The following is a 14,928-nucleotide window of genomic DNA, read 5'->3' on the forward strand; positions in this document are numbered from 1 at the left end:
TGTATGGAGCAGTAGGATATAGTCGGTCGATATATTCAATTTTTCTTTGCTCTAACTTTGAAGAACATTTCATAACGATATAACAACTAAAGGTATTTTTGGCCGCGTCTCCATAAAGTCCCAAGTACTGTGTGGTGCTTTCTGTATAGGTAATTTTACACCTTCGCCCAAGTTCTCGCAAAAATTAATATCGCAGAAACGATAAAAGATTACTGAGGTCGGCAGTACACAATTTGACAACCGCGTGCCTGAGCGTGCGTGTTGTTCAAGCATTGAACCTCTGCAGCCTAACACAAATACATAAGTGGTGCGCTTATCAAACTTAAGAAAGGCTCCCATAGCAGGTACGCGTGGAGCGCGTTGATAAAGAGTTTTAAATAGAGAGATAAGTAGTTTTGTAAGAGAATTGTACAAAATAAATACAGTTTCCAAAAGGAACCCATTGGAGTAACACACATTTATTTGGAAAATACTCTATATAGAGCCGAAGAATCAAAAATTTTCTGAATACGTTTCTGAGTTTCCCTACATTATTAAAAGTTTATTCATTCCTTTGGTCCGTCCGATATTAGAGTATGGTTCATGTGTCTAGAGTCACCAAAATGGAGTACATCAGGACCGCATAGAACCGGTACAAAAGAATTTCTTAAAATTTTCACTTTGAGGATTTAACTGGGATGCACATCTTCATCTTCCCTCTTACGGTAGCAGACTCTAACTAATAAACTTACCAACATTAACTTATCATAGACAATGCTGAGTAGTGATGTAGATAGCCATTATTTATTTACACGATTTCATTTCAATATTCCTAATAGAAGTACTATAAACTTTAGACCTCTACTTCTTAGTTATTGCAGTTCGATGTTTCTCGCTTGTTTCTCGAGGGCTACTCTGTCGTCTTGGCTTCTGAGCTTTAAGATTAATGCATTTTAATCCAAACTTATAAAAGACCGCAAAAAAAAAAACAAAAGTCTCTTCTCTTTGTAACTTTAAAAAAAAAAAAAAAACATCAACAAAAAAATATGAGTTAAGTCTATTAAATATGTGAGCTTACTTTGAAACCTATAGAGAATCGAAATATACCAGAAAAGGTAATAGAGATGAGATTTTCATTAGCCTCACACTGAACAGATTTAAAACAATGATTATTCTTTTTGGCCAGAAAAAGTGGTAACATTTTTTGTCGCTTGCATGGGTATATGTTTAAATTTATGTGTGTGAGTGTACAGATTAAATTCTTAAGCAATAAGTACATCAAATTGATCACATACGAAACAAGAAAGGAAAGCTAACTTCGGGCAGAGCCGAAGTTTATATACCCTTGCAGTTAAACCGGATATATATCGCAAACATCGGATATAGTTGGCCGATCCTTATGGGAATATGAATATATAATCCAATTTATTACAATACAAAATCTAAAAAAAGTCTCAAGCATCTATCTTCAAAAGTACCAAAGTTGGTATTTCTACCAAAAACCATTTCCGATCGTTCAGTTATATGGCTGCTATAAGATATAGTCGGTCGATCCTAATGTAATTTGGTAGATCGGATCAACTGACCAAATATATAATCTGTACCAATTTCCAGCTTTCTATCTTCAAAAACACGAAAGTTGGGTCATTTCCGATCGTTCAGTTATATGGCAGCTATAGGATATAGTCGGCCGATCCAAGCCGTTCCGACTTATATACTGCGTGCAAAGGAAAGAAGGGTATGTGCAAAGTTTCAAGACGATAACTGAGAGACTAGTTTGCGTAGAAACAGACAGACGGACAGACGGACAGACAGACGGACAGACGGACAGACGGACATGCTCATATCAACTCAGGAGGTGATCCTGATCAAGAATATATATACTTTATAGGGTCGGAGATGTCTCCTTCATTGCGTTGCAGACTTTTGACCAAAATTATAATACCCTCTGCAAGGGTATAAAAAATATTAATTTCTTTCGTTAAATGTTGTTACTACCGTCTAAGCTTTAAAATTTAAAGTATTAATTCTAAAAATATTTTGTTGCATACTTTTCGTATTTTGTAACAAACAACTAAAACAATCCGTTAGGGAAGCAGAATAAGAAATATATAGCTCGTCTAAATAATGACCCGATTCGAATGAATTCGAATAGGTCGCAGATTATACCGTTTCCCTGTTACATACATAGATATGATTAAAATATACCCATATACTCCACGAGTATTCGGGGTATACTTAAAAGAAGTTCGGAGACACATTTAGCAACCCCAAAAGATTCTATCTTAAGCCGAAGATGTGGTAGAAAATATTTATTTACCCGTACTTAAGTTGGGTTCTACGAATAAATATTTTAAGTCTGTATTCAATGGGCTATGCAAATCATCAAGGTGAAAATTAACAAGTATGTATTTATTTATTGGCGAACAATTATTTGCACTCGTAAATAAAAATTCTTTTCACTCGTCAACTTTGAAATTTTATCCTATATAAAAAGTCTAGCTTTGTATATAAACAGTTTTATACACATCTTTATTATTTACTTTTTATTTTACTCCAAGATAAAAAAAGAGAAGAACTAACTTGGGGCGCAAACGAAGTTGATGTACCCTTTCAGCTAACACCGGATACAACCGGATAATCGCAGATACAGCTGGCCGATCCTTATAGGAATTTCATTAAAAACCAACTTTTTAGAATAGAAAATTTTTTAAAAGTACCAAGCTCCTATCTTGAAAAAATATTTAAGTTTCGTCATTCTTAATTTGGTACCTACAGTTGTTCTATAGTTATATGTTTGTGAAAGAACGTTTTTGTTTCTTAATTTTAATTTGTTAGTTTGATTGAAAATTAAAAACATCATCCTCAATTTTTTTATATTTATGGGGAATAAAATAGTGAACTGAAAAAAACAGATGAGCAAACTAGACTCATTTTTACATTTGAAAAATGCTGTGAGAGTTTTATTTTTTCTAATATTTGTTTTAACATTTTAGTCAGATTGGTTAATGTTTCATCGACGCGTGTTCAAAATTGGAATGTTTTTAACATATTTTTGTCTTGACTCCAACCACTAACCATACAACATATAGACTGCTCACTTCATACAATGAAAATGGACGCAAAAATGTATTGCGACAGTCCCCTTTTTTTGTAACTTTTTAGGTTTGCTACCCTTAGAAAATTGGGATATTCATTATTGGGCTAGTGGTGAAAGAGTAATATTATTTGTTATATTAAATTTTTTAATATTTTAGCATATATTTTATATTTGCTTAAGAATACGATGAAGTGGTAGCAGTAGAATTTTTGTTATATATAATATATATTTTTACGAATTAATCAATTGGGGATTGTTCCTGCATACCCTACCGATGCATGATTTTAGGAGAGTCTTTTTTTTTTAATTCTCTCTAAAAATACTTGTTTTCGATTTTTTTTTCCAAATATAAATTATCTAAAAGGAAAGCTAACTTCGGGCGGAGCCGAAGTTTATATATCCTTGCAGTTAAAACCAGATATATATCGCAAACATTGTATATAGTTGTCCGATCCTTATGGGAATATCATAATAAAACCAATTTATTACAATAAAATATCTAACAAAAAAGTGTCATCTTCAAAAATACCAAAGTTGGTATTTCTACCAAATACCATTTCCGATCGTTCAGTTATATGGCAGCTATAAGATATTGTCGACCGATCGTTATGAAATTTGGTAGGTCGGATTAACTGACCAAAAATAGAAATTGTACTAGCTTCCAGCTCTACAAATTTCCAGATCCTTATGAAATTTGTCATGTCGTATTATTTTATCAAAAATAGCTCTCGTGTAAAAGAATAGCTCTCTACTGATGAAGAATATATAATTTATAGGGTCGGAGATGTCTCCTTCACTGCCTTGCACACTTTTGGACAAAATTATAATACCCTCTGCAAGGGTATAAAAAGAGCTTAACATTAAAAAGTTTTTATGTAATTTTAAAGAAAAACAAGAGGGAGTGAAAATTTTAAAACCAATTATATTGAAATAAGGAATAATTAAACAAAAGCATATTTTAATGTTAATACAAAACTTACCATGAACTTCTACTCTTTTGCGTTTGCAATTAGGATCCGTTGTTCCGTTGTTGTTGGCACTATTTATATTATTGTTGTTATGGGAAAGATGGCCATGTTGTAAGCCTAAAATACCATTTATGCTATATCCGGTCGTGCGTTGTTCGTGTACTGTATGATTAAGAGTTGCATTGCTATTACTGTTAAGTTGACCGCTTGCAACTTGGGTCGAATCAGCAGTAGATGTTGTCGGTGCAGGGACGAGAGGAATTGTATTTGACGATGAGTTTGTATTTGTCGAATTAGCACTTCCGTTGCTAGTAGCTGCACATGGAGCCTGAAGGTCTCCATTTGTACCTGTGCTCCCATCGAGACTTTCCGTGGTAACAGGTGCTCCACTAAGGCTTGAGGGTACATGATGCGTTTGATGGTGATGAACGTGCTTTGCTTTCTCTGCAGCCTTATTTCGTACAATACTAAAAACAAAACATCAATTTAAGATACAAGCTTGATATTTATTCCAAAATATGGTAGCTGCTAGATGCCAATTATTATTTTACTGGGAACAGACACGGCCTACATAAATCAATATATGGCACAATTTGATCAATTTATTTTCTTAGGTGTACCGCGGAAAATGTGTAATGGAACGTATGTTTGTTCTGGACTTTAGTTCAAGATAGACAAAATGGTGTGAAGCAAATAAAAATATGCGGGTAGATTTTTTGCTGTCAGCCTGTGTTATCCTATGCAGACTTATAAAGGTATGTACTATTTAAAGGTAATACAAAACATATACAAAACAAAACAATCTCTTTAGCACGTTACTTTTTCTTTTTGTCAGAGAAAAGTAATTCACTTCAAAAAGTAAACACCAGATTGTTTTGAACAAAAAGTGGTGCTTCAAAGGAGAGAAGATTTCATTTTGTACCCCCTTAAAAAATAATTGGTAAAAATTTTTCTACAAACATGTAGGTTAAAATGAAAAAGAATTTAATACTGAAGAGAACGTTGATTTACTTATATATTTTACATATGTTTCAGTACATTTTAGGAAAAGAAAGAAAAAACTCAAACATGAAAAGTGAAGTAACCGCAGATTTTTAATGTGACTATGAACATTCCGGCAGGCCCGGTGTTTACTTGTAAAGTGAAAAAAATTAACGGGTTTCCATGTTCAATTTCCTATTTTACAAAACGACAGCACTCGATCAAAAGAAAAAAAAAGAAAAAAACGAATTTTTCATAAATTGACCTGTAAATAAAATAAAAAAAAAACAAGAAAAGGATTGCTAACTTCTGGCGAGGCTGAAGTTTTTTTAGGCTGACCGTGGCAGTTAAAACCGGAAACATCGGATATAGTTTCTCGATCCTTATGAGAATATCATATTCTCCCAATCATCCCATCATACCAATTTATTACAATAAAGCTACAAAAAAGTGCCAAGCTTCTATCTTCAAAAATACCAAAGTTGGTATTTTTACCAAATACCATTTGCGATCGTTTAGTTATATGGCAGAAAGTAAAAAAAAACAAGAAAGGAAAGCTAACTTCGGGCGGAGCCGAAGTTTATATACCCTTGCAGTTAAAACCGGATATATATCGCAAACATCGGATATAGTTGGTATATAGTTAGTATATAGTTCTACCAAGTACCATTTCCGATCGTTCAGTTATATGGCAGCTATAGGATATAGTCGGCCGATCCTAATGAAATTTGGTAGGTTGGATCAACTGGCCAAAAATATAATCTTTACCAAGTTTCAGCTTTTTATCTTCAAAAACACGAAAGTTGGGTCATTTCCGATCGTTCAGTTATATGGCAGCTATAAGATATAGTCGGCCGATCCGGGCCGTTCCGACTTATATACTGCGTGCAAGGGAAAGAAGGGTGTGTGCAAAGTTTCAAGACGATAGCTTTAAAAGTGAGAGACTAGTTCGCGTAGAAACGGACAGACAGACAGACGGACAGACAGACGGACAGACGGACATGCTCATATCAACTCAGGAGGTGATCCTGATCAAGAATATATATACTTTATAGGGTCGGAGATGTCTCCTTCACTGCGTTGCACACTTTTGGACAAAATTATAATACCCTCTGCAAGGGTATAAAAACGGCAGTTCTGACTTGATACAATTGAAAAAGATTTAATTACTCTACGACATACAATAAGTTTCAAGATTGGACCTAGGGTGGATTCACATCATTTTAAAAACTACTTTCCTAGACAAATTTTGACTGATAAGATGATTTTTTTTTAACCTGTAACTACGAACACTCCACAACACCATAAAACATTTCATATATATGATTTTGAAAATGACTTTTTAGTTTTTCTTTTTCAATTAAAACGCCTTAAAGAAAACTTTGGTTGGGAATGTTGATGGTCCGTATTTCATAAATACAATGCGATTTCATCAATACAATGCGATTAAAATCACTTCGTTATTTTAACTTTTATAAATTAAATTTTTCCAAAAAGATGTCGGCTAAGCCTTAGAAAAAGAAAAAAGAAAAACAAGAAGGTTGATAGCTCTACTTATAGGATAATAATTCTTGGACAGGTGGATTCAAAATTGCTTACTAAAAACTAATTTTGTTAGTTCCTTTTTTTTTTTTTTTAAATAACAAGTTAAATTTTATTTTAGTCGCCGGAATCGTTCAGAACCATTTGAACATAACCGGGCGCTTAGAAGATGGGGTGAATATGGTACATATGGGATATGGGCCTAGACTATATACAATAATTTACAATTATTTACGTTAGTTTACAATATTATTGAACAACACGAGAAGACAGATCGGCCAGCCTGCTAGCCAGTGGATTTGGGTGACTCGTTAGCCTGTCCGAGTATCGTCGGCTGTGTTGGTTGGTGGTCGCCCACCGGGACAAGGCGTAGGTCGTTTTGGATGGCCTGGTTTGTCACATACCAAGGAAGTCCGGATGCCCGTCGAGCAGCACGTGCCTGCACTACCCTCAGCCTGTTTAGCTGGTGCTTGGATGCGGTGCCCCATACCTCGATCGCATACGTCCAGGTTGGCGTGAGGATTGCTTTGAGCAGCAAAACTTTCGTCAAAAGCTGGAGGCTTTTGGATTCAAGGAGCCAGACGAGCTTTTGGAGTTTGCGAACACACTTGGCTTTGATCGCCGTGATGTGGGTGTTTCATATGAGCCTGTGATCTAGGTGTACACCTAAGTATGTACGATGTCGACCACAAGTCTTAGGGAAAAAGTGACGCATGCCGACTTGCTGCAATTTATGGCAATGTTCCATTGCTTGGTCAAGCGTTCCATCGCATGCAGCCAGTCCTGAATAGCAGCCGAGGCTGACAGCTGAGACGAGTGGGATGCAAGCAGGGCCGTGTCGTCGGCGTAAGTAGCCAGAAGCATACGAGCGTCTGTGGTGGGCGACGGAACTGGCATATCACTCATGTACGTCGTGTATAGGAACGGACCAAGTACACTTCCTTGGGTCACTCCTGCGTGAATGTGTGCCAAGCTAGATCGTGAGTCGCTTACTGCTACAACGAAGGTTCAATCGGCAATGAAGGACCTCAGGATGGCGAAATAGGGCGTAAGGAGAAGTTCCTTGATTTTGTAAAGGAGGCCCTCGTGCCACACCTTATCAAAGGTTTGTTTTACGTCGAGGAAGACGCCTACAGTGTGCAGCTTATGCTCGAGTCCGTGGGTGATGTGGTTGACCAGGCGATGGACTTGTTCTGGGCAGCCATGTGATTTTCTGAAGCCGAACTGGTGTTGAGGAATATGGCCTTCTACTTGTGGTAGCTCCAACAGTCGGCTGAGTAGAATCCGCTCGAACACTTTCGAGAAAGTGCATAGCAGGCTGATTGGGCGGTAGGAGTCGATTCGAGATAGTGGCTTGCTTGGCTTTGGGGTCATGATGATCCAGGCTTGCTTCCACTGTCTTGGAAAATGTCCCAGGCTTAGCATGGCGTTGAAAATTTTCACCAGCGCTAGAACTCCTTTGGGTGGAAGAGCCTTGGGCGCTCGATTGTCGATGCCATCGGGTCCAGGAGTCTTTTAGTTCCTATTAGAGTATCTAAGTCCTTCCAACTCCTTTGGTTACCAATTTGTAGATCGAAATCTCCGTTTCGTCTTATATTTTAAAATGACAACCTATTTCCCATTTATTATCACCTGAATTATCCCTCAAATTTTGGAATGTCCATTAACTTAATTTATCCTTGGCAAAAACGCCATTTCATGAATTCGGCAACTCACGAAAGTTGACTATGATTTCAGCCTCAAAGCTTTAATTGGTGGTACAAATCAGGACAACGCCGTGCATAACCACCGGGCATTAAACTCCTGTCCAACAAAAGAATAGATCGGATTAGATAAAAAATTTGGTTATAAAGCGGCAGGGCCCAAAACCACTGTCTAAAATTTTGAGCGTCTGGATCTCGAAAATCTCGCGTCTGGACTTGAACTCATATCCGCGCTGATCAAGTTTGTGTCCGCGCGATTGTGAAAAGCTTTGCCAGGCCCACACCCGCCACCAAAACAAAATTCTGGTGTTAGCGCCAGTTCGACAATGTTTTTGGAAATTGTTTTGCCAAACTGTTCACAAAAATCAGATAAATTACTTAGATCAGCATTACTTAAATTAAGTAAAGTTACTTAATTAAAAATTGTAATTTAAAAATTTAAAATTTTTTTTGTCTTGAACATAAATTTAATAAATTTGGGCAAAAAACCATCAATTTTAAGACATCGAAGTCAGAAAGTTAAATTTTACGCTTCTTTATCAGTATTAGCTAGCTTAAGAAATATAAATAATAAACTTTCTATGACTTTAGTTCCAAACATACAAAAGAGTATGTTATACATAAAAACTTGTTTATCCAATGAGAATAAAATAAAAGAAAACGAGATGAATAAAGAGACTTACATATATGCTTCACATTAATAACCACGTTGGTTACATATAAATACTATTTACAAAAGATAAACTCATACGATAGACACGAATATCGGGTTATTTAATATTTTTACGAAGTAATTTAAGAGATCGATAAAATCCGGAATCGATCCTCCAACGTAGTAACGTGATTTATGTTTCAATTTTTGTTGAAAGTCGACAGACTTTCATACCCCTGCATCCAACGAGTACCGTTTATACCCGGTATGAAAGTCTGTCGTGTTTAAGGATGTAGTCTCATGTGTGAGGTTGAAAAAATCGATTTTTTTTTTCACACATTTCGATAGTATTGTTTATTAAGAATGTACTGTTAAAGTTTCAAATAAAAATATCAAATAATGACAGAGATACAGCCCATAATCGAGAGCGCGCCTACACCGAAAAGTATGAGTTTCTCGGTAGCGTCTATACTTTAAACGCGTTTTTCTCGGAACGACATTTTTGTGTGCGGCGCAGGTGATTCACAAAATTCTATTGTACCGATCTAGCTGAAATTTGGATATGTTGTTCTAAAAAGTAACACCTCTGTCCCGTACTAGAATCATTTATTTTTAATGATTAGTTTTTTTTTTATCATTAATTTAAGATACATTTTTTAAATTTTTTAAAATTTTTTTTTTTGTGAGTTCGCCATTTTGTTCTTTATTGATGAAAATATTTCATTCTAGTACGGGACAGAGCCATAAGCTTACAAAACAATAATCTATTCTAATTTTTTGTTTCGGATGACTCTAGCAGTCGAAATCACCTGCGCCAGGGACCTACCTTTTTTTTTTATATGCATACTTTGGCATGCTATAAAGTGTATTAAACTACACAAGAATAAATTAAACAAAATTTTTTCAAATAGTTTATGATGCCTATAAAAACATATGTGAAAATTGGAACGATCGCATTATTTTTTATTACAAAAAAAAATTTTTGAAATAACCTCTAAAAAGTAGGCCGGAACATGAGACTACATCCTTAACATGAGCACCTGCCATGGTGGCTCAATCTCTCCGCCCCCTTGGGGGTATGAAAACGATACGAAACGATGCGTCAATCATCGCCCCTTTGGAACCATTTTCCGCGGATCCTTCTCTTCATTGAATTTTTTGCAGTGTAGAAGTCGGAACTGCTGACTAATGATCGAAAATTCTGTAACTTTGGTATTTTTATACCCGGTACTCGTAGAGTAAAAGGGTTTATTGTAGTCGTGTGAATGTATGTAACCTAGAGAAGTAATCATCTCCCATTCCATAAAGTATATATGTATATATATGTATATATTATATTACTATATGTACCGGACACAGACGGACATGGTTACGTGGAGATCCACGTGTTCATACGGACAGACGTCCGTATGTATAATTAATATTATTATAATATAATATTATAATATTATAATATATATTATAATATTATAATATAACCATGTCCGTCTGTCCGTATGAACACGTGGATCTCAGAAACTACAAGAGATAGATCTATAGGATTAGGCATGGAGACTCCTACAATACCCACGCAGTTCAAGTTCGTTTCAAACCCAACCCGCCCTCACAAATCGCGAATTTCTGTAGAGAGTACTGTCTCTGTAAGAGTACTGTAAGATTTTTGATAAAAATATCGGGCAAATCGGTCAAATGTATGTACATACATATGTATGTAACATAGAAAAGGAATTTTCTATATTATCTATATTATTTTCTATATTTCTATAATATTTCTATATTTCTATTTCTATAGTTAATATTCTAAAGTAAAAAAAAAACAAATTTCATCAAAATCGGGTATATACCTTTTCTCATACACAATTTTTAACGCGTAGATCTCGAAGACTATAAAAGATATTAATATCAGATTTTACTGAATCGGTGGTATGGCCGTAGGTTTGTTGTTTTTGTTTTTATTTTGTTGAGAATCCAAACCGTTAATGTTTAAAGTTTAATCCTTAAATGTTAGTTAAATTGTGAGTGGAAGAGATGAGTATCGGGTACATTGTAGACGGGAAACTGGACTATAGCCGTCCTTTCTTGTTTTAGAGAAAAAGGAGTCCTATGATCCTTTTTAACTTTAACATAAACTGTCTCTTTAAATTTGTAATCTCAAGTCAATATCTTTCTATGGCCCATCGTTCTGTGGCCCTGTGCAAAATCTCAACTCTGTAAATTTCTATATTTAAAAAATTTGCAGAATTCCAATTTCCCAATTTTTTGTTGCTGTACGAATTGTTTACCATGTGGTTTTCTGTTAACCATGTAAACAAAAGTACATTTCCTATTCTTTACCAAAAGCGTTTGCCATCTTTGTAATCGAGCAACAACACCAAGTAAATATTCCGCTAATTTATAAATGAATTATTAGTATAATTCGCTTATTTTTATCTTGCAAAAAAAAAAAAAGCCATCAATAGTGCAAAAAAATCGATTTTTTGAAAAAACCCAATATTGGTAGCGCCCCGATATTTTGCAAGCACTAACTTAAAGCGACTTTTCAAAATGAGCATTTTCTTCTGCCTCTGCTTCCGAAAAAAAAGAAGCCGCAATCGAAGCAAAAGCATAAATTCCAAAGCAGCCGCAGTCGCCGATTTTTATTTGTCTACTTACTGCTTTGCTGTGGCTTTCGATCATGAGCGTTAGTCAAAGCAATGATTATAGAGTACATATGGGACATCTCATAGAAACAAAAATGTCGCACTGCAACTAGCGGGTTTCACAGCGTGACAAGTTAAGTTTGAGAAATTTTTCAACGAATGAGGTATAGCCAAGTGGTAGAATGCTAAGCTGATGTGCAGAGTGAAACGAGTTCAAATCAGCCTCGCGACATCCACTTTATTATATATTAAATTTATTGATATAATATTTTAATTGTTTTAAAGTTTAATATAAAATTTTGCAAGAAAAATACCAAATTTTAAAATCACCTTAAACTGGTTCAGTTCGTGGAACCCGCTGTAAAAATCTTTATAATTGAGGGTTCTACAGCATTTCGGCAGGCCGCGTCGTGGAACCGGCTGGCAGATGAAAGAGAGAACTCTATTTTTAGAGCGTAACATCTTTGGAACGATAAAAGTTTGAAACGTTCACATCGAACTTTTATCGTCGATGATCGAACCAGTGCACTTGGATAGGGCCATGCCGACCACTGCTTTGAAGTTATTAACATATGTACATATTTATCGTTATTATCGTTTATATAATATTAGCAAATTTTATCGTTAAATTTTATGGCAACTATAGTAAATAGTCGAGCGATCCTTATGACATTTAAAGAAACCAAAAGTATGGCATTTTTTGTCAATCAAGTTTTTTAAAGCTATAGGATACAGACGACGGTACCCGACCGTTCATAATAGTTCAATTAATGTATAGTGCGTGAAAATGAATGAAAGCCGCAAAGCATAATAAGAAAATTTAACCACTTTTTCTGGCCAAAAACCGGCTGTCTAAGACAGACATTCCAATAGAAAAACCCTATTTGTGAATTTAACACATTTTTAATTTAAATTTTTATACAATGAAATTATTAAAAAATAACAACGTAATTAGTGTCTATACCCCATAAACATTAAAGTTAATAAACCTTTATAGACTATAGGAAACTCGACTATAGCCGTCCTTTCTTGTTTAGGTTAAAACAATGGGACCCCGTACAGATTTTATTTTTGGCGATCTGATTGAATCTACCGAATCCGATCTATCTATAAGGATCTATGTATCTATAAGGATCAGCCGGCTATATTTTACAGCTTCCATATAACTAACAAAATTAAAATTCAACCAACTTTGGTATATTTGAAGATAAAAGCGTGGGACTTATTTCAAATTTGTGATAAAAAAAATTTATTTTATTTTGAAATTCTATAAAGGATCTGCCAACCACACTTGTGATACATATTGGCTCTCAGCTGGAACAGTTTATTAGCTTCGCCTAAAGCATTTTTTTATTGTTTCTTAAGTATATTCCTAAAGTTAAAAAAAAACTTGGATAAAATTTGGTTTTTTAAACCACACCCAACACGTGTGACTATTCAGAATCAATTCGATTCGAATTGCCACAAAGATGCATTTTTTATTATGAACCACCGCCATAGGCTGGCATGTGACTAACCGATGATAGCATAGTGTCGACCCGAGCAGGGGTAATTCATAGTATAATCACCAAAATTTCATAATACGACATTGTATGATGCGATGGCACTTCAGTGATGATTAGGGTGGTGATTCAATCGAATAAAAATTGTGCGTACAACGGTGGAAAGAATTCCCATCACGAGACTTATTCCCATGAGATAGACACTTAATAAAGTGACTTTCATAGCACTCAACCAATTTTATTTTCCAGCCCTTATAGATACTCATACATACACTTGTATACACACCAAGCATTGGATTAGGAATCCTAAACATATGTCTCAATTGTGTGCACTGCCCAAATATCAAATTGCCCATCCTGCCTAAAAAATCTGTGTCTGCTGCTTGTGCTATGATTTTGGAAGCACTGACTCCTGCTTTTCAACCCCTAAGAATAAAAGCCGTCAATTCTACTTAAACTCATTAGAAGGAACTAGATGTAGTTCAACAGTGCATTAGGCCACCACAATGTGTTATTTTATTTGTTCTTAAGAAAATCCAAAATATAGCATAATTAGTTTTTTTTTTTTTTGTAAAAGATAGTCTTGTAACACTTATTGTACAAAAAATTAAATAAGTATTTTTTTTCTATTTTTATACCTTTGCATGCAAAATAATTCAACTGAATTGCATAACTCTCTGCCGACTATATCTTATAGCTGCCATACATATAACTGGAAGATCGGAAATGACCCAAAATTTGTGTTTTTGAATTAAGAACATTTGAACTTTCTAAGATTCAATGGCGCCTACAGCCATTCTACCGATTCAGTAGGGAAGCAGTAGGGCGATTTGCAGAACGTTTTCCAAAAAAATTAATTACCGGACGCTAAAACCAAAATTCTGTTTTGTTGGGAGTGGAAGTGGAAACTTGATCTTCGCCAATACCATACGAGTCCAAGTTCCAAGTCGGATTGCTCTATCTCTTATAGTCTTTGAGATCAACACGTTCAAAACTTGAATCTGTTTGTATGGAAAATGGTATATACAGATATGTATATAGGAATGCCTCCTTTAAAAATCGGCCGATTTGGATGAAATTGGTTTTCAGGGAGCGGTAGGAGGCACGGCATAAAATCAATGTTTTCAACTTGCGGGCTTGTCGCTGGTATTTTACTTCTGTATATACAAGTTTTTCTATCTATATACATCTATATACAAATTTGGGAACAAAGCCAATTCTTCTTTAAAGCAGCTTTGCATTCTATCTAAAATTCTTCCATTTTTCCGCTAAGCATAGGATACTTTTGAACTCAGAAATTGTGCCAGAACTCTTACTCAGAACTTAATAATTGCTATCTCCTTTGATGCTTGAGTCATTACTGAATTTTACATTGATTAAACATTGATTACTTTTACAACAATCCTGATTTTTTTTAAGCTTTTCAAGTTTCAAGATTGGACCTAGGGTGGACTCACATAATTTTAAAAACGAGTTTCCTATACAAATTTTGACTGATTTTTGTTGTAACCTGTAACTACGAACACTCCACAACACCTTAAAACATTTGATTACACACAACATATGTATAATAAAAATCCAACGTATTACTATTCATGCCAAAATATTGATCAGATTACACAGTGCGACAGTGATTTAGAACTTTTGAAGAGACCTAGTAGGAATTGTTCATTAGGTCGAGTATAGTATAAAACCATGTCTGAAATTTTTCCTACACCCTCAAATCTTGATTTATTTCGAAAAAACGGTTTTTTTACCATTTCTTGGAAGTTGTACCGAAAAAATGGCGTCAAAGTTTGAAAAACGTGACAAAAATTCAAAAAAGTCTGTTTCTTTTGTAAAATTTGTATCCTTTCTGTTTA

General features: G+C 35.0%; 1 protein-coding gene across 8 annotated transcripts in view; it reads right to left on the reverse strand.

The window, feature by feature from the left end:
* sv (paired box protein shaven) overlaps nucleotides 1–14,928 on the reverse strand; it is a 67,619-nt gene that overhangs the window by 36,351 nt on the left and 16,340 nt on the right. For all 8 annotated transcript variants that reach the window (XM_070282369.1, XM_043213411.2, XM_043213410.2 and 5 more), the window contains one exon: nucleotides 4,060–4,514. In XM_070282369.1, coding sequence (XP_070138470.1) covers nucleotides 4,060–4,514 — 455 coding nt within the window. The remainder of the gene's footprint in view (nucleotides 1–4,059; nucleotides 4,515–14,928) is intronic.

This window comes from Drosophila bipectinata, chromosome 4 (genome assembly GCF_030179905.1).
Source record: "Drosophila bipectinata strain 14024-0381.07 chromosome 4, DbipHiC1v2, whole genome shotgun sequence".
NCBI lineage: Eukaryota > Metazoa > Arthropoda > Insecta > Diptera > Drosophilidae > Drosophila > Drosophila bipectinata.